The sequence below is a fragment of the Vipera ursinii genome (genome assembly GCF_947247035.1).
Source record: "Vipera ursinii genome assembly, chromosome: Z".
Classification (NCBI taxonomy): Eukaryota; Metazoa; Chordata; class Lepidosauria; order Squamata; family Viperidae; genus Vipera; species Vipera ursinii.
In genome coordinates this window covers 104,639,614-104,666,113 of record NC_139517.1, presented here as the reverse complement: position 1 = coordinate 104,666,113, position 26,500 = coordinate 104,639,614, and the positions used below count along the sequence as shown (strand labels likewise).

The window sequence follows — 26,500 nt, the reverse complement described above, 5'->3', positions numbered from 1 at the left end:
CACACATGCCCGCCGGAGAGCTCCATCAAGGCCGGCCCGAAAGTGGTGCACCAGCAAGCGCTCTGGCCACAAGCGCAACCTGCCCACAACCCTGCGGAACTCGTGCACGTACTCCTCCGCTGGCCGTCCCCGCTGCCTGATGGCTAAAACTTAAGCTTCCGCACGATGTATATGAGAAACATCCTCGAAGCGGACGCGCAGGGCTTCCAGGAACAGCCCCACGTCCCCGAGTTCACGGGCGTGGTCACTGTAAAGATCCGCTGCCCAGGTTGCAGCCTCTCTCTGAAGGCACGCGGTGACCGCCACCACCATCGCCCACTGTGATGTGTAGGCCTGGGCATACCCGTCCAGATGGTTAATCACCTGACCCAGGAACATAGCCAGGCGGTCGGGATGCCCATCATAGGTTATGGTGAGCAGTGGAGGTCCCCACAACATACCCGGACCCCAATGCCCGACAGGTGGACGGGTCTGAGCCTGGGACACCCCCGCCGACCTGGGCGCCGGATGTCCAGGGCCCCGGTCAGGCGTTGGCCATGCATCACGCCCTCCTTGTGCTCGCGTGGATGGGGGCCGAATGCCACCCTCCCCAGGCGCCTTGAACTTCAGGCTGGCCAGCCGGAAATGGGACGTCGCTGGCTGACTGGGTGCCCCCCGAAGAGACCACTGTCCTGTGTCTTCTTCAGGGCCCATGGCCGCCCAGGAACTGCCGTCACGTGCCCCGACCTCTCCAAACCTATCGCGCAGCACGTCCATAGTCTGGCTCCCCGGTGCGGTTGAATACCTCCATTCCTCGCCGTCGTCATCGGTCAGCCGACGCTCCCTCCAACCCAGTGGAGCCCCACCGGGCCGGCCCGTTCGTCCTTGCTCGAGTCCCGTGCGCCCCAGGACCGAGCTCAGCCACCACTCCCCCCCCAGGGTCTGGCTACTAGCACCCTGGGACTCCACCACAGGGTCTGCTGGTGGCGCTTCCCACACCTTAGGCCACACAGCTGGCTGGGCGTCCTCCACTTCCCTCTCCGCAGGGGGTGTCGCCTCCGCCCCGGCCACGCCAGCCTCCTCCAATCCAGTCTCCAAAGCGGCCCCTTGCAAACCCTCTGCCATGGCGCACAAACGGAACACAGCAGAAAGGCAGAAAGGCCGCAGTGCTATGCAAGGCTGGCTTTCTGTCAAAACTCGTCCTGCAGCAAGCAGGGCAGGGTGCCGGACACAGGAACGAGAGACTTCCGCTGCGGTCTAGAAGCACTTTATTCTTCAGGGCAACAGCCGCAACAAGAAACAAAGCCAGCGTTGGCCGCTACCTGCAGCCAACGCTACTATATACACACCCGAAAGCCCCACCCATACTCCACCCAAACACGCCCACGCCCTCCCATTCCCTATAACTTCCCCACCCCTCCCCTACAAGGCCCCTCGCCCGTCGCCCGGTCAGGTAAGCCCCCTCCCATGTATTGCCGCCACCGTGCTCCTCCCCCTCACCCACTCCCTGCCGCGCCCAACTCCGAACCCGTCGTCGTCCACGCTCAAGGCCCCCAGCCACCTGGTCACCCCGGCGGGGAGGGACCCGTCCCCTAACGGCTTCGCCAGCTCCCGAATTACACAGTCCTGCGCAGGCATGGCGTCGGCCAGAGGAGACAGCCGCAACGGCGGAGTCTCTGAAGCATTCCGCTGCGAGGCAGAAGCTCTCGAAGCCTCCCAGGCCCCTGAGATGCTGAGTTGATCCGAGCCTCTACCGGGCATGCCGCAGGCCGGGGAACCTTGCGCAGACGCGCCGCCGGGGGGGAACGGCAGCCGCGGCGCGTCTGGAGGCGGCTGAAACGGCGGCGCGGGCCTCGGAGCTTTTTGAGCTGAGGAGCCCTGCGGAGACGCGCCGCCGGGCGAGGACAGCAGCCGCGGCGTGTCTGGAGGCGGCAGAAGTGGCGACGCGGGCCCCGGAGCCTTTCGAGCCGGGGAGCCATGTGCAGACGCGCCGCTGGGTGAGGACAGCAGCCGCGGCGCGTCCGGAGGCGGCAGAAGTGACGGCGCGGGTCCCGGAGCCTTCCGAGCCGAGGAGCCATGTGCAGACGTGCCGCCGGGCGAGGACAGCAGCCGCGGCGCGTCTGGAGGCGGCGGAAGTGGCGGCGCGGCCCCCGGAGCTTTCCGGGCCGCCATGGAGCCTGGTGAGTTTGGCGGCAGGAAGGCAGGGGGTGCTGGGGTGGTGGAGGGCCCCCCCCTCGAGTGTCGGTCTCCCGAGGCCCGACATCCAGTTCCTAACATGACTACTGCTAGGACCATCCAGGTGCTGAGAAAACTCTTTGCCACACATGGGTTGCCAGATGTCTTAGTTTCAGACAATGGGGCCCAATTCACTGCTGCTGAATTTCAGGCCTTCCTTAGAGCTAATCTCATCAGACATGCAATGTCTGCGCCTTTTCATTCGACTTCTAATGGTCAAGCTGAATGCATGGTGAGGACAATGAAGGAATCACTCAAGCGCATTGTCAAAGATGACTGGCATCACAGATTGGCAGATTTTCTACTCTGCCAGCATTCTACGCCCTGCACTGCTACAGGCAAAAGTCCTGCAGAACTATATTGGAGGAGGCGTTTGATCACTAAATTGGACAGGTTGCATCCAGATAGAGTGGCAGCAGAAGCCTCTCGACCAAAACCCCCGAGGGGGCTGCAGATGGGCGATTGGGTTTGGGCCAGTAACTATGGTCATGGGAATCTGTGGGTTCCTGGTCAAATTACCAAAGCATCTGGACCCCTGTCTTATGAAGTGGGGTTGGAGGGAGAGCGAGTTGTCAGACGACACATTGATCAGTTCAGGAAATGGTTTCCAGAATGGCCACTAAGTGAGGACTGCATCATAAGTCCCTCCCAAGGTCCTCAAACTTGTGGCCAAGCCAGTCCTCACATGGACTCTCAGGACTTTTCCTTCATAACTGAGGTGGAACCAGAGGGAGAAGTGCGGAGTCCTGGAATGCAACATGGATCCCCTGAAGGAGCAAGCCATCTGAACCTCAGCAACCACTGCACCTACTCTCCTGATCATTCTGACTCTGGGGTGGGCCAACCTGGAGAGGTCAGCCAGAGAGCATCTAATCCAAACTTCAGCAACTGCTGCACCTACTCTGCTGTCAAGTCTGACTCTGGGCTGGGCCAACCAGGAGAGGCCAGCCAGAGAGCATCTAATCCCCTTGACTTAGGAGCACAAAGGGACACAAGTCTACCCAGCCCACTGGGTAAGCTGGTAGACCACAAAGTGATTGGGACTCTGAGATGTTCCACTAGGGCACACAAGCCTCCTTCATATCTTGCTGACTACATTGTAAAATAAAGAGCTATAATATTGTGTATTGCTGTATGCCACTATACTACAGAAACTAGTGCTATGTTGTAACGTTTTAAGTATGCTATCCATGAAGCCTATTCATTCAGACGTTGTTTAATCATGTTGTAACCTATATGGGTTTTTTGTTGTTCTATTACTTTTATTTTAGTGTGTTTTGATAATGGGTCTTGATAATTGCATTGAGACTAACTTATGTTAATATTGTCTGATCTAAGAGGGGAGGGGTGTTATGTACTGGGCTCATAATAATACTACGTGGGTTGCTGGAGCAGCTAGCAGCTCTCCAGCAACCCAGACTACAAGTCTCCAGCACTACAATTGGCTATCCCTAGGCAGCAATGGTTGTTTCCAACCTATTGGCTGCCGCCTAGGGGCTAGACAATATATTTTGGCTAGTTGCAGCCATTTGCTCAGTACAGATCCTGCATGAAAGAAAATATGAGTTTCCCTGTACTCAGCTACCTCGTCTTCATTCCTGCGCCAAAGAACCTGCTATTTAACACTAACCCTATCTGGAATAAATCATTATATGATTTAGCTTCCTTGTTATAACCATTCATGCAAAAAATTGAGAACTCTAAGCTAGACAAGGCTTGAATCACTTATAAAGCAATTCAAATGTTGGAAGAATTGAAAATGAGTAGTCCTACCTGGCAGTATCAAGAGAGGGACTATAACTTCTCAAGCCTCAATCACAACTCCTATTCCCAAACAAAATTTGTAGCATAGTTTAAATACTGCCATATCTTTTAAGTCAGTGAAAAGCCAACACAACAATAGCAATAATGTTTCTGATCAGTTTTCTTTCTGTCTTCACAGTCATGATGGAGTATAAGAATCTAATTATTCTGCAGCCAGTAATGGTTCACCTAAAATGGTACACACGTTCTCTCACTGAAGCCATTATAGATGTCATGGCAAACTTTTTAACTTCATTTTTTTTACACTTGATTCCAGGACCAATAGAGCATACATAAATGGGACTACAATGAAAGGGGCATTCACCATAAAAACGGGTTTACAGTACTTGGCACACAACTGGCTTGCATCTCCCTTTTAAGTCTGTGGGATATGTTTTAAATTCTGGAATCTTGCTTTGGATGGTTGAACAAAATGGCTTTCATGGGAGAGGAGTGCCAATTCTCAAAATGGTTGTCAGTTTGACTGGTAAAGATCTCCTGTCATCCTCTCATCTACAACTATGCTGTAAGAATTGGGTCAGTATACTGAAAAAATAAGCAAACTCCATAACCATGCAGGACAAATACTAAGAAAACCACCATATAATGAAACAACAGCATATAATGAATAAATGGATATGACAGGCAATCTGGTGAGTTTACGAAGGAAAATACAGGCTAGGAAAAAGCTTACTGAAAGAAAATTTGCATAATGTGAGATACTCAGCTCGTGGAAAAAGGGGGGAGTTTATGGGGTAAATGTCAGATTTATCAAATGCATTGACAAATTTGCTCCTAGTTTTTTAAAGCCTTATTTTTAAGCATGATACTATAGGAGAAAAGCAGGCAGATTTGAGGGCAGAGTTAAGTGTATTATCAGTTTAGAGTCATTGAGTTCCTACAAGTGCCCCAATTCCAACCTCTCCTGAATTCTGTTGACCCTTATCTGGTGTCAGTTTAGTGCTGAACTTTAGTTTTCCAGATTCTTGTGTATAGTATAGGCTTCAATAAATCTTCTATGCTGCAAACTTGCAAATGGTCCTTATTCTTTGCACTTGACAGATGCTATTCAACTTCCCCCCCCCGTACACACACACACACACACACACACACACACACACACACACACACTTTTTCACGTTTTCCATAGCTGGACTTCTAATGCATGTAGTTTCTCTGAGTCTCAAAGAGGTAGAAAGCATCATCATGGCACTCTGAATTCTATTAGTATTTTCTATTATGTTCCCCCCGCAGTAAATTTGCCCAAGTTAAAAATTTGTTCCCAGGAAGATGATGCTTCACCAGCTTTAGTGTGATGTAGTGTGCCCAACTTTGTTTCAAGTGGGTTTTGTGTTTAAGCTGGGATTAGGACTCTTGATCTGCTGGTACCTTAACCACTGATCTTCTAACATGGTGCCTTAACCACTATACCAAACTGGTTTTCTGTTTCTAGTGTAGGAGAGGCCTTTTTTCTCTCCTCATTTTGGGTGAGGGGCCATTTTGCCTGACAGTAAAAATAAACCGCATAACAGTTGTTCTAGCTGTGAGAAATAAGATGCCTGAATGAGGGTAGAAGGAGGTTTTGGAAGGAAGAAGTCCTGACATATTTCAAGATATTTGGCCCAAATCACATAACAGCATTTTTTTTCATTATGATCATAATATTTTATCTCATTATAGTGATAAGCTGATAAAGCAAACTTGCAAAAAGAGATTTTTTTCAAATCTTTCCAATTTATATTCATTATTTATGCTTGTAGACTCCAGAAATACAGAAAATATTAAATACTTTATTTTAAATGCTCTTAAAACCAACATTTCAGTGTAATGAACACTGATTAGAGCATTCAATAAATGTTTCTGTAGAAACCAATTCTCTGATATTGTTAATTTTATTAAGCTTTCTGTTTTATGGAAATCTTATGGCCAGGCTATCATTCAGCAGAGCAAAGAAAAAAGAGTGAATAAGAGTAACTATTCAGCCATTCCTTTAGTTAATGCTGGTTATCATCCTATGACAGAAAAATAATTTTACTTAGAAGCTTGAAGCTTAAGGGGGAAAATTTCTATAAATTAAAAGGTAGACTATAAACCTGATATTACTGAAGGGGAAAAAGTTACTTTGGGCAATGATTTCATCTAGAGAAATTCCTATGAGTTTACAATGGGAACTTGTTGCCTATAGATATTCACTGGCTGGGGATAAGAAAATGAGAACTCTCAGGCTCCGGAAGAAAAGTCATTACCTGGCAATACAATAGAAAATGGCAGCTGCAACATTCAATTCCAGAGAATCCCACAGTCTGAACACCACTTTCACAATCATTAACTAGGAACTTGATATTTCCACATACTGTATTCTCTAGAAAGATGGTACATGCAAAAGGTTTGTGAAGAGCCTTAGGGTATGAGGCCCTGAAAAGATCTCAGTGTAGTCCTAAATAAACATTTTAGCTCAGAATATAATGGGAAGGAAGATGCTCTGAAATTTAAATCTTGAAATTCAGACTTATGAAATAAGCATGTGCTCTGACAGTGCTTTCATTCATAGTAAGAACACTTTCCTAGAGCAGTTATCTTAAGGACTGGCCTAAGATTTAACAAGAGGATACTGTCTCCCATTCCATTTCCAAATGCCAGATGGACTGGCAATCCTTTCTTTGGCTCTAGCATTGGGAAAAATTCCTTAGGTGTTTCTAGAAGAGGCACATAAGTTTCAAAGCACAGTTTCAGTTGCCTTCTGATTCTTCCAATTTATTGAACTTAAATCAGTTCAATCTAATTAAACCCTGCCTAATCAATATCTTGCTAATAAATAATTATAGATAGAAAATACTTGAAAGAATAATGGATAACACACTATTACAAGTTCTTTGCTTCAAACTTATATAATATATCTAAGTGTAGTAGATTTATTTCCAAGGCAAGAAGTCTAATTAGCCAAAAGCCAACTACCACCTAGTCTGTAGTGTGAGAAAGAGCAGGTAAAGGATCCACTAAGACAGAGGAAAAAGTAGGGAAAAGAATGGGTAGATTTCTACTTTTGGGGGTAGAGGAAGGTATTGCATTTACATGTTGATTAAAAAAAATGAGGTATATAAAGATACTGCCATGCTGAGATGAATGCGTGGGCAGCTTCTAATTGAATTTGAGCCAAATATAGGAGACAATCTCACATTAAGGCATGTCTCCTTTCTCCTCCATGTACCTCAATGAAATATATAACCATAAAAGTACTTATTCAGCAATTTCTATAAAATAATAGAGAAGAGATGTGATTGTTCCTTAATTTTGTCCAAAAGGAGATCCTATCAATTAAAGCAACCATAAACCTGATGTCTTCCAGTTGTGTTGGATTTCAAATCTGATAATTCATAGATGAATTATTAGAAATCATAGTGGTTGAAGACCAACACATATGCATAGTACCAGATGTGGAGGCTGGATTAGGAAAACAAAGTTCAAATTATCAATAGTTAATTAGATTAACATAAATCTCTACTTCCTCCTCAACCTTAATTCTCACATTGGCTGATGATCAATGAACCAGATAGTTTCCCAAAGCTCTTTATTTTATTAGAATTTTTCCACATTCAGGCATCCTAAAACTGCTGACTTAGAAGGGTGTAATCTACATAAAGCAAAGATAAGAATTAGTATCATCCATAAAATATACACTTGTAGATACATTCAGAAAAATATTATGGCAATGTTCAGAAACACCTAATTCTTTATGCTTATCCAGAGATGGAATAGAATTGCATTAATGTTCTATAGGTACTACAAAAGCACATGGAATATGTGATTTAATTTTGAAGTGTTAAAATGGATAACTAAGTGATAAAATAGAATTCTACCACTTCTGATGAGGTTATAGGTAATGAAGAAAGATTTCTGGAATAATCTTTTCCACTACTTTAAACATAAAGGCCCAGTTCAAGTTGTCAAAAGCTTTTTCTGCATCTAGAAAAACTAATGCAACCTGTCGCTACACTGTTGTAAATATTCAATTATATTCAAAATTACTCATATTATCTTTTAGTTGTCTTTAGGTAAGAAACCACACTGATCTTCATGTATATTTATAATCCTGTAAAACTTTTTTTAAATCTTTCAGCTAAGATAGATATAAAAAGTTTGTAATTATTATTAAGGAGAGAAATTGGCCTATAATTTTTCACAGAAGTGAAATCCAATCCATCTTTGGGTATTAAAGAAATATAGGCATCCTTCCAAGAGTCTGTTATAGGGTTGCCTTGTAAGATAGAATTCATTAAGTCCTTCATCGGAAGAAGTAGTTAATCTTTGAAAATTTTATAAAAACCACTTAGAAGCCAACTGGTCCTGGAGCTTAACCTGTTTTAGTTCTTTTAATTGTTTCTATTATTTCAAAAGTTGTTATTGGACTATTCAAAATTTGCTTTTCTTATCAGTTTCCTGACAGTTTAGAAAGATTTTTAATTGTTATATACTCCTCCATAGTATCTGAAGAGATTTTTTTGTTCTTTACATAAATTGGTAAAGTCTTTGAATGTTTTTGTTATCCATATACTGTAGGTCTCATTCCCCCTTGAAGCTTACAAGGGACATAAGTAGCGATATCCCAAAACTTCCAGAAAGCTTCAATTTGCTTAAAGTTCATGTAAATACCAATCTGGCTAAATACCATGTAAACAAACTCCAGGAAAATATTAAATCAACTGGTATCAGTGACAGATCTAAATCCTATGCTTCACATACCATGGTTTACATAGCTTTAAAGCAATCCTAATTGCGAAGGAAACTATAGTTCCTGAAGAATGAGCAACAAATCTTTCATTGTGAAGTTGCCAATTAGGAATTTAGAACTAATAAACCTATTTTGTCCTATTTTAGTTCTTTGACACTTTCTGTCACATTTTCTCTATCTTCTTTTTGATGCAAGATCTCAGAATTATATTAAACTGCAGTTTTTCCACCCTTCAAGCTAATAAAGGGTGGCTGCCGGGGCACTTGACTGTGTTGTACCCTTGCGACCTCTGACCCGGCGCAGATCCCGTTGGGCTCCATGGTTCTCTGCGGAGCTCCGGGAGATGAAGCGTCGGAGACGGGGTCTAGAGAGCAGTTGGAGGTCCAGCTGATCCGAATCTGACCGATTGCAGTTAAGAACCTTTATAAGGTCTTATCTTGCGACGATGAGGACGGCGAAGTCTAATTACTTTGCTGCCCTCATCACGTTCGCAGATAATCGCCCGGCCACCCTGTTTAGGGTGACTCACTCCCTCCTTAACCAGAAGGTGAGGGAGGATCCCTTGCAGGTATGAGCCGAGGAGTTTAGTCATCATCTGGTGGACAAAATCGCTCAGATCCGGGCCGGTCTGGACTCTGACTGGGCAGAGTCTGACATGGAGGAATCGGACGGTCTTGAGCATGTTATCTGGACTGAGTTCGATCCTGTTTCCCCTGATGATGTGGACAGGATCATGGGGAGGCTGAGCACCACCACCTGTTTGTTGGATCCGTGTCCCTCCTGGCTGGTTTATGCAGCCCGGGAGGAGACACGAGGCTGGTTCCAGGCAGTAATAACTGCTTCTTTGAAGGAGGGTATCTTTCCTGCCGCCTTGAAGGAGGCAGTGGTGAGACCCCTCCTCAAAAAGCCTGCCCTGGACCCGGCTGTTTTAAATAACTATCGTCCAGTCTCCAACCTTCGCTTTTTGGCGAAGGTTGTTGAGAGTGTGGTGGCGCATCAGCTTCCTCTGTTCCTGGAGGAAACTGATTATCTGGACCCGTACCAATCGGGTTTCAGGCCCGGATACAGCACGGAGACGGCATTCGTCGTGCTGGTGAATGATCTCTGGCGGGCTCTGGACAGGGGTTGTTCCTCTGTCCTGGTCCTATTAGATCTCTCAGCGGCTTTTGATACCATCGACCATGTTATCCTACTGCGGCGTCTCAGGGGGTTGGGGGTGGGAGGCACTGTTTTACGGTGGTTCTCCTCCTATCTCCTGGGCTGTTCGCAGTCGGTGTTGACGGGAGGGCAGAGATCCGCCCTGAGGCCTCTCGTTTGTGGAGTTCCTCAGGGGGCGGTTCTCTCGCCCCTCCTGTTCAACATCTATATGAAGCCGCTGGGTGAGATCATTCGTGGTTTTGGGGTGGGGTATCATCAGTATGCTGATGATACCCAACTTTTTCTTTCCACCCTGAACCAACCCAGCGATGCCCTCGCCATGATGTCCCGTTGCCTGGAGGCGGTCCAGGTCTGGATGGGGAGAAACAGGCTTCGTCTCAATCCTGCCAAGACTGAGTGGCTGTGCATATCGGCATCTCGGGCTAACCAGACTATTCCACCTCTAACGATGGGGGGTGAGGTATTACCCCCCGTTGATAGGGCTCGCAACTTGGGCATTCTCCTGGATTCACGACTCAATTTTGAAGACCATATAGGAGCTGTGACCAGGGGGGCTTTTGCCCAGGTTTGCCTGGTGTGCCAGTTGCGACCCTATCTGGACCGAGATGCCCTATGCACAGTCACTCATGTGCTCGTGACCTCCTGTTTAGACTACTGCAACGCTCTCTACATGGGGCTGCCCTTGAGGACCACTCGGAGGCTTCAGCTGGTGCAGAATGCAGCCACGCGAGTTGTGATGGGGGTTTCCCGATACTCCCATGTAACACCTCTACTCCGCGAGCTGCATTGGCTCCCGGTTGCCCTCCGGGTGAGATTCAAGGTGCTGGTGATGACCTATAAAGCCCTAAATGGCTTGGGTCCGGGTTATCTGAGGGAACACCTGCTGCCGGCATCAAGCTCCCTTCATCCAGTGCGCTCCCACAGGGAGGGTCTTCTTAGGGTACTGCCGGTAAGAGACTGCCGGCAGACAACACCCAGGGATAGGGCCTTCTCAGTGGGTACGCCTGCCCTTTGGAACCAGCTGCCAGTGGAGCTTAGGACCGCCCCCGACCTCCGTTCATTCCGCTGGGACCTGAAGACCTGGCTCTTCGAGCTCTCTGGCCCAGGCTGAGAATTTTAATTTTAATTTTAATTTTAACTGGGGTTTTATTTGTTCAGGGACAGATATAATTTTTTTAATCTGTTTTTAACTTTTGTATTTTTTGTTTTAACCACCCTGAGTCCTTCGGGAAAGGGCGGTATATAAATATAATAAAATAAATAAATAATAATATCCGAAGGAAATTCTTAGTTGGTCATCACTGCTTGAGTTGCAGCACATGAGAAAGAAGATATCAGATTCTGATATTCAGTGAAATAGTTACTGTTAATGTTGCTTTGAAATTTTTATTGTTAAATCATAAAAGATCTATAACTGTAAGAAATCTTGATATAGGTCAGAGTTTACTGATATTGCATTAGAATTATCAGCATGCTACGGTACATAAAACCAAAAGAAGCAAATTAATGCAAGCTCTTAATCTTTGAATAAGATAGCCTGTTTTTCTGTATAAATAGGCTCCAAAAGCATTCCATTCTACAGCTATTTAAGAACTTCTGTAATGGTTGCCAAGGGTTATGGCAATCAACAGTTTGATAGGCTGCTGTTGATTCAACCTGACTTTTGTGCCTAAAAGCCTGTCCCTGCTGACTCAGTTATTCTGACTTCTTCTGGCCTGGAGGTCCATTCTCCACCACTATATAGCTGGGTGGCTGCAATAATCAACTGTCTTGGGTTCATGAAAAATTCATTGGAATAGGGGGTTTCCAGTTTGCCACTGCAGCCGCTGCGGATGCTGGAAGGTGAGCTCTGTCTTCTGCATTTGGTTTTGCTTCGCTGGGGGACCCTGGAAAGAGTCAAAAGTCACCCTGTAGGGCCGACAAGCAAGGAGGGGACCCCCACTTAATCACGGGAGGGCAGCCCTCCAAACTGGTGGAGGAAAGACCGGCAATAGTAATATGGCCTGTCACTAGGCTGCAGACAGCAGAAGTCAAACTCACTACCAAGCACTTTGAAAGCAATGCAGATGAAACTGGGTGAGATCTGATCTTCTCTTTACCCTAAGTACTTTCTTTTCCTGTAAAAGCTGCCTGAAATATCTTTCCCCCTGTGAGGGGAGAGGGAAGGGAATTTCTATCCCACTCTCTAAGAACAGCAGGGACTGACTACCCAGGGGAATTAAAGTGTTAAAAGAACAACTTTAATTTAATTGGATTTATATGTTCCTGAAACATGGGGACCAAATTTTTCTATTTTTATTGGAGACTTTTGCTTTTATCTACAAAAAGGAAATAAAACTGGAAAAAGGATCATAAATATTTTGGATTTAAAAAACCTTAAATGGCATCAGTGACATCTTGTGGCAAGGTTTGGTATTACAACTTGTTATTTCCTAAAAGAATTGGCTCAAAGCCCAGGCCTCAGATAAGACTTTTCTGACCTTGGCATCACCTGTGAGAAACTCAGCTGTAAGAGAACAGCTGGGCGGCGTAAATGGCATACTTGAACTGTGAATGTAAACCCTTACTGACTTTCAGAGTTATATGTGGGGAATTGTCTTCCTATCTCTTTACTTGAGGAATATTAGTTACTATATGAGATGATGAAATACCTTGGGCTATAAATTCTTGCTTGACAAATGACTTCTACTATAAAGACTATTAATAAACATGTGAAAGAGATGGATGAAGACCAGGAAAAGATCCTTTCCATGTTGAAAGCAATACATGAAACCATTCTTTCAGCTTGTGATAAAATAAAACCTAACATAAAAGATCAAGACACCAGCTAGAACGGCCTGCCAGAAGTGCATGAATGCCACTTCCGGAATTCTGTTCTAGGCCTTGGAGGCCACCCAGGCCTAGAACAGCCCATCGGAAGTGCATGCATGTCACTTCTGGAAATCTGTTCTAGGCCTCAGAGACCCAGGCCTGCATCCAATAAGAGAACTGGTTGTTCAGGTATTTGCAGATAATTAAAACTAATTTGCTGGACAATGGAGTTGGGGCAATGTGAACCTCTCAAGAGATGCCATTCTAGACAGCAGATGCCATGACAGTAAAGTATGATGCTATAATAATTTCTCAAGGTAACCACATTTAAGTTAAATCAGATTTTGGCCAATTCAACTACTAAAAGATTTTGCCCAAGTTCCTATAAGGAGAAGCCAATGGATTCTTCATACCTAAAATTGCTATACTATACACTTAGCTTTTCAGGATTGTAAAATTGCCATGGCTGCTTGTCAGTCAAGTACATTTATAACTGAATGCAGGCACTTTACCTTTTCTTCTTGATTGACGATGACCAATTGTTACTCCATATATCCTTGCATTTGGAGGCTTGCTCAGATTTCTGCACTCTGGCTGGATTAGGAATTACTCTGTTTATATAAAAAGGAAAACCCATTTGAAAGAAGAGCAAACACTCTTTGCAGCAGCACAATGAATTGCTGAAAAGAAAAGTAACAGCTCTGATTATGAAAGTAACAAGAAATACCAATGAAGTCTATTTCACTCTGAAGAAGAATGACTGAATTACCACCAAATGCAGAATTTATTTTTTCAATTTGATTTCTGATTGAATTGTGTAGTAGTGCATTGTGTAGATGCTAATGTAAATCAAAAACACATTAAAAGAAATAGAATATATTCAATAATCAATAATTATTTAAGTTGAAATGGTAATACTTAGTCATCCTGCTTTGCTGTAATCTTTATGTCAGCTGATTCTTTTAGTGCCAGGTAATTGTATGTGGCACCGTGACCTTCTACACAGCAACAATATTAGATATGCTGGCTTGGGAATTCTGGGAATTGAAGCTCATATATCTTAAAATTGCAAAGTTGAAAAACAACTCCTTATGGCATTTGTTGCCTAAGCAAGAGGATTGCAATGCAGTTGGGAGAAACCATTATAATGGCTGCAAGCACTGGGCCTGTGGCAGGCAACTTAAATGCAACCAGACAAAAAGCTTCATACCCCAATAATGATATGTTCTTTGAGGTGAAGATGAAATGTGGTCTACATAGTTTGTCCATCTTCTTCACCCCTTCCATAAGTGTTCTCTGTGTAACACAGAAGGTACCATCAAGTGGCTGGGATGCTTGCACGTGGCTTGATCCTGCACCTGCAGAGAAACCTCTATGGCTTTTCTAACCTCTGTTGAATCTGCTTCTGGCCACAGAAAGGCATAAAGAAAGGAAGCAAAGTGGGATAAGCAAAGCCATGTGGCCATTTCATTTTGCAGTCCAAAGCAAGGGAAGGACACACATTAGCCTATGAAGAAGCTTGGAGTGTTTTGCTCAAAATTTATCAGTGACATCTTCCCATTTCTTCCCAGGATTTGGACATCACTATCAAATTCTGTAAGGAAGCTACCAAGACAGAAAAAACAAAGTACTTGCAAGTAAGAATATCTCTAATCCCTTAGAGAAATAAGAAGGGCTGAATTGCACACAATCTTTTATGAAAACCAGTCATGAATTTTAGTTGAATATAGCCCAATATATTGATGTAATCTTTTTCATCCCTGAAAACAGCTTCCTTTCCACCTTCCTTCAGCTAATATTGTATATCTCACTACCACTTGGCTGAAAGTAGGCTCCTACAACATGCACATCGAAGAAAATGACAGTGAAAAATAATGTATGAATAATCACACTAAGAAATGTTTGGCAGTTAATGTGGTTTAAAAGTTCACCCTTGACTTGGTGAAAATTGGTAAAGAAGGCAGCTGTTATGGCTTGATAAAGGTGTTTTCCTGAGGGCAGGACTAGAAGCGACAGATAGAAGATTATTAAAGAGAGACCCAACCTAGAATTAAGGAGAAACCTTCTGACAGTGAGAACAATTAATCAGTAGGACAGTTTGCCTCCTGGAGTTGTGGGTGCTCCATCATTGGAGGTTTTTAAGAAGAGATTGGACAGCCATTTGTGCAGAATAATATAGGGGTTCCAATCTCCCTTCCAATTCTGTTATTCTGTTTCCTAAGATGGTGACCACAGAGTGAAAAGCCAAGCAAAAAAACTAGAAAACAATTATTAATAGGTAGTAGTGAGATTTATAAAATGATTAGCACTCTTCAGCCAGGGTGGGAACCTTCATCACTGCATTCCAAAATGAAACAGGGAGACAGTCTGTCAGACAGATTATAAAACTATAAGTCCTTTGGGCCATAAAATATTTTTGCAGAACAAAAGACTAGCAGACAGGCACCGAGGCGTGAATAAAACCTGTTTTCTTATATTAAGTAGTTTTAGTAAAGTGAAGAATACTTCTTCCACATTTTTACCTTATTGTCCTAAGCCAGAATGTAAATTATTTTGTGTGGGCTTAATTCAGTGTTTTAAACTAACTATTTCATTCAATAGGCAACTGAAAAAAAATTAAATACATTGTGATTTATTACAACATGAGAATTCATTACTTCTTTCCTACTTTTTTTAAAAAGCTTTTTTTCCTTTTTATCTCTGCAAATCCTTCGTTAATGGAAACCTGAAATAATGTAAATATTATTTAACATAAGCAGTATTTGAAACTTACATTTCTCCTTGTAATTTCTCAGAATCGTAATGGAAAGACCTACTGTCACCATTGCTGTGCTTAGAGTAAGCACACTGAAATCAATATCTTAAATTGATTTAAGTTAGCAATAAGTAACTTGTCTCATTTCAGTTTTTTCAACAGATTTTCTCTGAGCATGACTAAATCTGAGTCCATACCATAACACTTTACAGAAATTCTAGTTATTCTAGTTACAGTATAGCTCTATAGTTTCTTCTCAGACAGCTCCTCAGTTGGATACAGTTGATTGTTGGATCAATTAGGATGTGCAGTCCATGGACACACACACACACCCCACACACAAACACACAAAGCCTCATAGCTCCCCATTTTGCAGCCTGAGTCTAACTTCAGAACTCACTACCTATGTTTGAGAAAACCAAACTATGCTAAACCAATTATTGATGTTGTGGTATATTTGTTTCTTTGGGTTGTTTTTTGCTTTGTATGTAAATACTCTGCATTTATTATCTATCTCAACCTTTCCCCAAATTCAAGTTTCTCTCCTTTCCTTACTATGCTGGTAGGTCACTGAGGATGCACCTTGCAATCCTCTGCAGATTATTGTGCAGCACTTGGCCAAAAATAGTTGCCCATGCCTAAACCTAGAAGAAATGTCCTCCCAATTTCCACACCTTGTTCTAATTAGGGCTACCACATCATCTTCATTGATACATGTGTATCAATATCTGTACATATTTGCTAGCATCTAAAGGCTGTCAGAATTTTTACAATTTAAATATCGTTAACCCAACCCTATTTTTCTACCTTTGGATCTTATCTTGCAATTCCCTGGAATCAAGGAAAGGAGCACATCCTCTTAGTCAAGAGAACTTATAATGTACCAGCTTCAGCAGTGGTTTACCAGGAAAATGCCTGTATGAATAAGACTTCATTCCCTAGCCTAGTGGTTGGTCATTTGTGTGTGTGTGTGTGTGTGTGTGTGTGTGTGTGTTATGTGTTAAGTGTAGGACTACCAAATTGGGACTACAAAAATCCAGATGATTGCTAGATAATAGAAAGATGTTATACAGTTTTCTGTATCTCTTTGCTGACTTCTTGGAACATCTGTTATTTTGGCTCAGATTGGTAGGTATGGTAAATATCTGTATTATATTTTTTATATTTATATTTGTAAAGCATTACACCACAGCAAACAGCAAATGATCTTAAAGTAATAAATGCAAATGATGTGCTTCCTATGTGAAAACGGATTTCCTATAGGTACATCATACAACAATGGAACAACTTTTTTCAGCCAGGGACACATTAGGAATGTTGGGAGCTGATGTGGGCTGCTGCGATCCCAAAGGGTTACCATGGAAATCTGCCTATTTAAAATGGGAAGGGCCATAGAGCTGTCAAATCCAAGCTGCAAACTCAGGCATCTTCTACATGAAAACACCAAGGAATTAAGTTCTATGCATCTTCTTGCACCTCCCTGGAGTTACTGTATGTAACCCAGATCTAATACCCTGAACAAAAGCATGAATTTTTCAAGACATAAATGAACTTCTCAGGATATGCTACTATTCTAGGGGCGAAAAGGGATCTGTTTAGAATCCAGAGTCATTCCAATAAATAAAGTGCAAGGACCAGTGGTTTGCATTATGATATTGATTGGCTGATTTGATGGACACTCCACTTTTCATGAAAGAGCTGAAGGGTGCATAGTGTTCTCTCCTCCTTTTCCAGTTACCACAATAAGCCTATTAGGTGAGTTGAGCTGAAAGAGACCAAGAGCCACTAAATGACCATCCAGGACTAAGGGATAGACTTGAAACTGGGTGTCCTCATTCCTAGGCTCTACCTCATACTTACCTGCTTCCTAAAATAATATATTTCTAAAACACAAGTGAAATAAAAAACCTGGTAAACATAAGAAGGGAACCTATATTTTCCATAGGCACCAAACTGTCAACTAGAAGAGATTTTCTGAAAGTAAATAACAGGAGCACTTCTTCCAAAAGTATCCTTTCATTTACAGAGAACAGAAAATAAGCAGGAAGCTTGTTCTCTACTTCCCAATATCTCTGTCCCTGTAAACCATCTCCTTTGTCCATTGCTTTGGATGAACACAAGAGTGATGATATTTTTTAAAGTACAATAATTGCGAACTATATCTAGCTAACATTTGATCTGAATTCCAACTTGAGTTTTTGTGCTGCATACTTATTGTGTGAAGAGGCACTTGTAATGATATATTTCACTACTCCTCTGTGTGAATTTAGGTTTATAGGAAACTAATGTAACATATGATATGAGTACTAGTAAATATGATGCCATGGGACGCGGTGGCTCAGTGGGTTAGGATGCTGAGCTTGTCAATCATAAGGTCGGCAGTTTGGCAGGTTGAATCCCAAGTGCCGCGTAACAGAGTGAGCGCCTGTTACTCGTCCCAGCTTCTGCCAACCTAGCAATTCAAAAGCATGTAAAAAATGCAAGTAGAAAAATAGGGACCACTAGGGTGGGAAGGTAACAGCGTTCCGTGTGCCTTTGGCGTCTAGTCATGCCGGCCACATGACCACGGAGACATCCTCGGACAAGGGCTGGCTCTTCGGTTTTGAAACGGAGATGAGCACTGGCCCCTAGAGTCGGAAACGACTAGCACGCATGTGCGAGGGAACCTTTACCTTTACCTTAAATATGATGCCAAAGAACTTAAATATGAATTTCTTTCCTTTTGAAAAATTTTCATCCCATTTTAAGTGATGAGGTTTTAATAATCACAGGAAAGATATTACTGTGTGCTTGTGCGCACACACGTACACACACACACACACACACACACACACACACACAAAACATCTAGTTGCTCATCAAAGAAAGGCCTGGAGACAAAATAAGAGATAAAATTCAAGAATTCTAGAAAGGAAAAGAAATGGAAGCCAAGTAAATAATTTCCCAGACTATTTCAGAGATATTATTATTCTACTAGCTTAAATGTGGAAAAAAAACAAGTCTAAGGCAAGGCAGACCATTTTTCCATTGTTACAAATTAGTGTGTTTTCTGCTGTTGTATAAGACATCATTTATTGAAACTCTGAGATTTACTTCAAGAGATCTGAAATCTGGAATATATGTTCATGCATTATATATATAGTATATAGACTCTCATACACAAAGTTTTAAAAGTGCTGTAAGTAGAGCATCAGACAATTGCCCAACTATCAATGAAATGAAAGATTATTGCACTAATAGACAACTGAACTTTAGGGCATAATTGGATCAGCCATTTAGAAGAGGGGTGAGGGGGACATCTTAGTTTCCTGTGGAATAATTCCTTACATTACTGCCCAACCCAAAGAGACAAACTCATGAGAGTTTCTGAGATGCTCCGCATTCTCAGAGCAGGCTGATGTTAGTTAGCAGCGATCTTTTCTTGTCCAAGAGAACGCAGAGATGTATTCCCAACACAGCAACTCCCTCACCGTCTTTACCTGTTCGGGGCCAACGGAGAAGCCGTGTGGACATGCGCGGGGGACCGGAGGTACCTCATCACTCTGGGGGTGTAGTCCGTTGCAGCTCTGCCCTCCTGCTCCCAGCCACTGGAAAGCAAGCAAGCAAGCAAGCAAGAGAGACCAAAGTTGTCTAGAAGGTCCAGCGAGAGGAGCGGTCAGCAAGAGCCACAGCACGCGCTTATTCAGCGGCTAATCCTTCTTGCAATCCCCGCGGGACCGTGACCTACGTGCACCCTGTCCAGGGTATCGGCTCCCCCATTTGCCATTGGTGCTCCCCTCGAACTCTTTCCCCTTTCTAAGCCCCGCCTCCCCCGTGGAAGCTCCGGGTCTCCTGCGCCTACCTTGCGCCCCCGGCGCCGTCGGCCGGGAGCCGCGCCAAGCACAGGAAAAGGAGCAGGCTGGCGATCAGAGCGAGCAGGGCAAGGACCGCCCGCATCGTCCGCTCGCCTGCCTGCAGCTGCCGAAGCAGCTGGACGGCGACGCGACCCTAGAGCTGCAGAAAGAGCGAGGAATGGTGAATGAAGAAGCGATGGCAATGGCAGCCCCCCTCCCCCCCCCCGCTGCAGTGATGGCAACACCGTCAGGTCGGCGGCAGTGGCGGTGGTGGGTGAAGGAGGGGCGGCGACGGTCCGCCCAGGATCGCCGCCTCCTCTTTGGCCGCGTCGCGCCGCCTCCCCAGCTGATTCAACTCGCGAGGGGCTATCACCGCCAGTCCGGCTCGGTGGCACGAGATTCGCTTCCTTCTGGGTCTGACGAAGTCGAGGGGAGGGGAGCACCTTGTCCCAGCCCTGAGAACATCCCTTGGCAATCCGCCTCCATTTCTCTCCCCCGCGGTCTCTCGCTCGCTCTTCTCCTATCGACACCAAGTGCCTGGAGGGATGGAAACGGAATTGGGAGGTGGGGGTGGCGCGGGGAGGAGATGGTGGGAGTAATCGGGTGCTGTGAAAGAGAAGAGTGGAGAGAAACCAAGTATTTGCCAGCACCCATTTTCCAGCTGCAACAGGATCCGGTGTAAAACGACAGGAAAAGGGTGCCTCTGAGCATGTGAGGAACGATAGAGCTTTAGGGACAATAACAGGATTTCAATTTTCTTCTGAGAGCTAAGCAAGCATGGTGTGAAAAAGCCACCAGAACTGTTATGAATGATACTGCAGAAGAGAGTAAGATTTCAACCCAAGCTCTGATAGATTTGTAAAATCTTCTATGTAGGACATTTCTGAGGCTTAAATTGTGGGCATCCATCCAAAGCAACTACTATAGTGGAGGAATGCCAAGCCCTCACATGTGAGCAATTTTTACTCACTTTTCCTTTTACAGGTAATAGTGAGAAAAGAACAACAGAAGAGGGCCAGCCTTGCCCCTCCCTATCTCTTGTCACTAGTTATTCTTGATACCAACAATGTATTGACACAATTGGTTTGAGAAGGTCATTTCTATATCTAGCACCTGTATAGCTGCAACATGCCAAATGTTACTTTTATCTTGACTGAGGCTTTTTTTTAAAAAAAATATTATTGGTCATATGAACTTAGAACTTGGTTAGTCATGGATCAATACAAGCAAACTCATTGGCTGCATTCACTGCATTAACCTGGATAATGAATGAACACATTCCTTGAGTCCATAGCCTGTGAAATATCAGGTGGTCCAAAACTCGATTTAATGCATTATCTCCTGCATCAGGCCATAGGTCCTGCTTGTGCTTTTTCCAAAGGCTTGCCCGAACAGATATTTGTGGAAAGGAGATCAAAATGCTGGACTGGAAGAGTGTATAGTCTAATTCAGCAGTACTTTGTCTTCACTCTTTGTCTTTTAAACGTGGAACAGGCCACATTTTTATTGTGGGATGGTTACGTTCCTTTCTGAACCACCCGTAGAGACCCAAATGTAGTGGGTTGGTAAGGATGTCTGTGGGGTATATGTCTGGTCCTGACTTAAGCATGAAAGCTGGTTGGGTGACTTTAGGCAGGTCACTTTTCTTTCAACCCAGGTCACCCACAAGATTGTTTTTGTGGAGAGAATAGGAGGAGGAAAGTGTGTTATGCATGTTTGTCAGCTTGAGTTGTATATGGATAAAATGTGGGATAGAAATTTGAAAAAAGATATACCAGGTAAGTAATAGGCTGGACAAAACCAAATAAATATGATGCACATTTGTTTTCTGCCATCTTCTTATTCACTGCCTCTTTTTGTTACTTCTCTGTGCTTCTCTGTTTCTCACTGTTTCCTAGCCTCCTATATGCAGAAGACTAAAATCATCCTGCTAAAGGTCTCAACTCTTTGCCTATGGAGGGCACCTAAAATAAAGCCAAGGGCTCATCAAAGAGGGCCCATGCCCAGCTCTAATGTTTACCCAGCCCTTTAATCTTAATAATGTCATATATTTACTCCTGGATTTTGGCCCCTGATCACCATGATTTCCTCATTTGATTTGTGAGTTTGGAAGATCAAATAACTATTCTTTGTCTTTTGCTTATTGTTTGAACTGATCTGAAATTTGCTTAACATAGGAGAGTTAATCCCAATAAATTTCAGTCAAGCTGACAAGTCAAGCAATTTTGTGCAAAGCTTCTCTTTAAATTTCAATGCTTTGTTTTTACAGAAATGTCCTTCTGGGAATTCTTTTTTTTTTGTATCATAACAATATTTTTACTCAGACAATATAACACAAAACAAAAAAACACACAATTATATATAGTCCAGTTTTCAATCCAAGGTCAGTAATGAAGAATCACCGTTGAATAACAGTTCAGGAGTAAACAAAGTCAAAGTCAAAAATCCTTATCAGTTAATAGACAAATATCAATACACACAGTAACAAGTCAGTCAGAGAAAAAACACGAGAGAGAGCCAGAATAAGTCTAACATCTGAAATTCATTTATGCTGAATAGAATTAGTCACACCCTTAGGTCATTTCTCTTCCTCCCCTTTTGGGCGACATACACTTTTACACTTTTACAATCTTAAATTATATTCATTACATACAGTTTTATGTTTCACAGCACCCTGTGCCTTAGTAAACTGGTCAGTAATATTATCTTCTGTAGCACAATATTCCAATTTTATTAAATTATCTTTAATGCATTGTCTGACATTGAGATAACGTAGATCTGTGTGTTTAGATCTAGTCTTTACTGCAGCGGCTTGTTGCCAACTTAATAGCTGCTTGATTGTCTTCAAACACAGTTATTGGTTTCTTACATTCCAACCCCATATCAGACATTAACTGTTTCCTTTTTTTTAATTGAAAAGTTTTAAAATACATTTTATCTTTAACAATCCCCCCTCCCTCCACCCACCCCTACCTAACCCTCCCTATCCCTCCCCCCCATTCCCCCCTCCCCCCCCCCCCCGACTTCCCAGAGCTAAGTACAAGGTATAAAAACAAAGAACAATCATAAACATCCATATGCTAACAACAATAAACTATTAAGTCTATCGCACTCTAGCTCATATGAAGTAACTACAAACAATACTAATATTACATAAAAAAGGGAAAAAAGGAAAAAAACTTATTCAAATGCTAAGTGAAACTTTTTAGTCCCATATTTGTTCTGGATATAATCAATCCACTTTTTCCACTCCATAATATAACGTTCTTGCGAATGATCTTTCAAATAACTGTTTCCAAACCAGTAGCTCAGTGCACAATAACGATAGACAGGAGAATTCAGATTCAATTGTAGACAAGCTAACATGTTTCTGTCTGTTTGATTTCCATCCTATCAAAGTGTTTCCCAATAATATAACCAGACCTGAAGTGGATTTTCTGGTAACAGTATCAGATGCAAAGCTGGCATCTGCAAACGCTTTCCGTTCCATTTCCCTTGTTGGCTCTAAATACAAATAATAATGTATGGTGTGCTTTAAATACCGTAAAACTCTTTTAGCACCTTGCCAGCATTTTACTGTTGGATTTTCGCAATATCTTGCAAGGTGATTTACAGTAAAAGCTATATGAGGTCTTGACCAGTTACACAGGTACATCAAACTCCCAATTAACGATTGGTATATGTTTTTATCAAACGGTTTGCTATTATTTATTTATTTATTTATTTATTTATTTATTTATTCATTTATTTATTCATTTATTCATTTATTATATTTTTATACTGCCCTTCTCCCGAAGGACTCAGAGCGGTGTACAGGGCAATAAATATAAAAAACGAAATACAAAAGTTAAAAAACGATTAAATATTTAGCCCAAGTTTAAAACAGTATTGAAAACACATTAAAACCCCAACCCTAACCCATCAGACCAGGTCAGATTGCTCAAATAAATAAGTTTTTTTAAAATAATATATTTTATTAAATTTATTATTTAAAAACATTGGACACGGTACAAACGGACTGACAAACCTTCTTGTCTACAATATTCATATATATATATATATACACCTAAAATACACTTAAATACACTTAAGATACAAATCAGTTAAGTATAATACAATACTTAGAACAATGAACCAGTCTGTAAGACCTAATAGAGACTTTCCTTTTGTTCCCGCCAAAGATAAAATTTATTCCAAATTCTGTAGTAATCTGATTGATCTTTATTTTTAAATTCCAGAGTTAATTTATCCATTTCTGCGCATTCCCAAATTTTCCTAATTACCTCATTTTCTACTGGGAATTCTGTTTGGAAATTATTGCCTACCATCCACCAACATGGCAAGATTTCTCTCCAATAATTGTATTAAAGATTGTAGTATACAAGCAAAAATCCTACAGCTATAAAATGGCAACCCTTTTTCATTTATGAATAATTTTAAAAAACTCATAGAAGATTTTAAAAATATATTGAATTGGCTAGAAAAAGAGAAAACAAAAGCAGCTTTCTGAATCCCTGTAGGGCTTTCAAAAGCTGTTTTGCCTCAGATAGATGTTGACATAAACATGTCATATGTGCAGGCACATCCAATGTGAAGTTATTAGTGCCAGATTTTTGTCTTCCTGGGGATTTTGCACACCACAAGATATAGAAATAGACACTTGATACGCAAAATGCTCGTGGTCTATGTCAGTGTAATTTTTACAGTAAGAGACATTGGGAAGAGAGAAATTCTTATACTTGAACTCTAAAAGAGGAATCGTATTCCATTAACACAACTCTTTTTATTTCTGTCCTTCAAAGATGCTGTTTCGATGCATGAAGAGGCTTTTGATGCTCTGAAGAACATTTATTTTTAGTGTGCCATAAATTTGGTACCTATTCTCTCTCCTCTTCCATCCCCTCCCCAAAAATTGTACCACAGATTGTATCGAAGTGTTGAGTGGACATTTTTCTGTGTAATGATCTATTTCATAATGAAATGCGTTCATAGCATTGAACTTTAGAACACTTCAATGTACTTCAATTCTTCCAAAGTGTGGGCAGTACTGAACATCTAAAAAGTGAAAACTCTTTTCATGACAAATTAGAGGACATTCGACAAACCAGAAATGAACGCAAGGATGACATTCAGATCCTGTAAAAATTCTGCAGAATCAAGACATTCCCTAATTAATGTGTCATCCTGTCTCTACCAGTGGTCAGCCAGATGTTTCTGGTAAATTTATAAACTGGATCTGTAATTATTAGCCAACAGCTGTCCCCTAATATCTGCTGTCAGTATCTGGGTTTTAGTCATCTATCTTCTCTGAACATAAGTATTCCACTTACATGACTCCATGATTTCCAATCTGGACTCACTTGAATGTTTCTTTCAAATCTGCCAACATGCAAATTAGGATAATAATACTTAATGGTAGTTCAAGTCAAGGGCACAGAATAATGTATATGCATTTGAATATGCTAGATCACTTTATGCAAAGCAAAATAAAAGGGGGCGGGGAAAACAAGATGACATTCAGACAACATATCACTGCCAGTTTGTTTCAAACTTTTCATATTATCTGCTTAGGATCAGAAGAAAGGGTCACCATGATATTTCAAAGTTGTAAGTTAGATTGGGGAATCAAAAAAAGTATCCCAGAAGGAGATAGTGGGAAAGATAGTCTAAACTCTAGATGGGGAAGAGCCAAGTTACTTTATGAACAAAGTGGACTCTGGTAGTACATTCAAGATTAAGTTCATTAGGATGAAAGCTCCTCTCAAAATCTTACACTCCAATAAACTTGAGTCTTGAAAGTGCTACCAGACTCCATGTTTATTAATTTTTGTAGTTTTGCCAAGAAATGTACAGTACAAGAAAGTATTCATGTATTTATCAAGTGTTCAGCTTGGCTCTTATCTCTCAAGTTAATAAGAGAAGAAGCTTTTGGAAAACAGCACAATGAATCCTAAACAATCAAGAAATGTTCAGGGCATATGGCTTATTGTCAGAATGGAGAATGTAAAGACTGTTCCCATCACAAGATGAGATGTAGCCACAATGTCAGTCATAATACTTTTTTTAAAAAAAAATTTTTTTTGCTTGGTTACCATAATTCTTAAGAAGAAGTCATAGGGGACTGAAATGGTTTGCATGTCATTAAATTAACATAATGCCTTAATATGTATTTGAGATTCTTTTTTATGGCCAAAACAATCTTGGCTTTTCATCCTCCAGCTTGATTATGATCAAGGAGAGCTAGAATAAATTTCTCTGTGTTCATGCATGAAACAAAAAGGGAAGTTGCAAACAAGTCCCGTTTTGCAAAATTCTAGGGATTTTACTGGGAAACCAGACAAGCAGGACCAATAATATGTGGGATGTATCTGTTTGTGTATTTTCCTTCCATTCAGTCATGTCCAATTCTCATAGACTGCCTGGACAAATCCCTGCAGTTTTCTTAGCAAGGTACTTCTTCGCAAGTGCTTCCCCCACTAATGCTGAGAGAGAAAGCGACTAGCCCAAGGTCCGTCATCTGGCTTTGTGCCTGGGGGTGGGAGAAGAACTCATGCTCTCTCAGTCTCTAGCTTTATGCCTTAAAATTTTAAATTTAATTTAATTTAATTTTAAAATTAACATCTGTGTGTATGTTACAAACATCAACATGGCAGAAATGCCCCTGCAAGTAAAGTCACATTTTTAAAAAAAAAAAGTGTAATGCATGCCTCATACATGTAAAAAAGAGGGTGGACTTCAATCATGTGAGCACTTCCTGATCTTTTTGATCTCCTCCCGAGAGACCTCCAAACAAACTGATGTTTGCTTCTTCTGGGTCTTTTGTGATGAATATCCATTCATTAGCTGCCCTTGAAACAGATTCTAGTTGCCTCATTCCCTTAACAAGACCTTCTAGTTATACAAATTAGTTACTCTGGCAAAACTGAGATGGAAAACATTGCCTCAGATATTCAAAGGTAGCTGGAATGCTATATGATGTGTATCCAAAGTTTAGCCATCCACATCCTGCTGCTTATTTTGCAAGCTATTTTTATTTCTATCTGGTCTCTTGGTTCAGAAATAACTCCAAAGGGACTTATATACAATATAGAAATAATAATGCTGTTCTAATCTCAATTATGGGATCAGTCACCTCACTTTGCTATTGTTTTCATGTGGTTAGCATTTTATTCATTTTTCATTGTCTTCAGCTCCTTG

The 26,500-nt window shown here is 42.1% G+C and overlaps 1 protein-coding gene across 1 annotated transcript in view; it reads right to left on the bottom strand.

Annotated features, from left to right (window-relative positions):
• The window catches only part of ST8SIA6 (ST8 alpha-N-acetyl-neuraminide alpha-2,8-sialyltransferase 6), a gene marked incomplete at both ends in the record, with an annotated part of 52,545 nt that extends 33,139 nt beyond the window's left edge, over positions 1-19,406 (bottom strand). Inside the window, 3 exons of the mRNA XM_083379036.1 lie at positions 13,228-13,326; positions 18,950-19,057; positions 19,312-19,406. Coding sequence (XP_083235162.1) covers positions 13,228-13,326; positions 18,950-19,057; positions 19,312-19,406 — 302 coding nt within the window. The remainder of the gene's footprint in view (positions 1-13,227; positions 13,327-18,949; positions 19,058-19,311) is intronic.
• Positions 19,407-26,500: the final 7,094 nt, after the last annotated feature.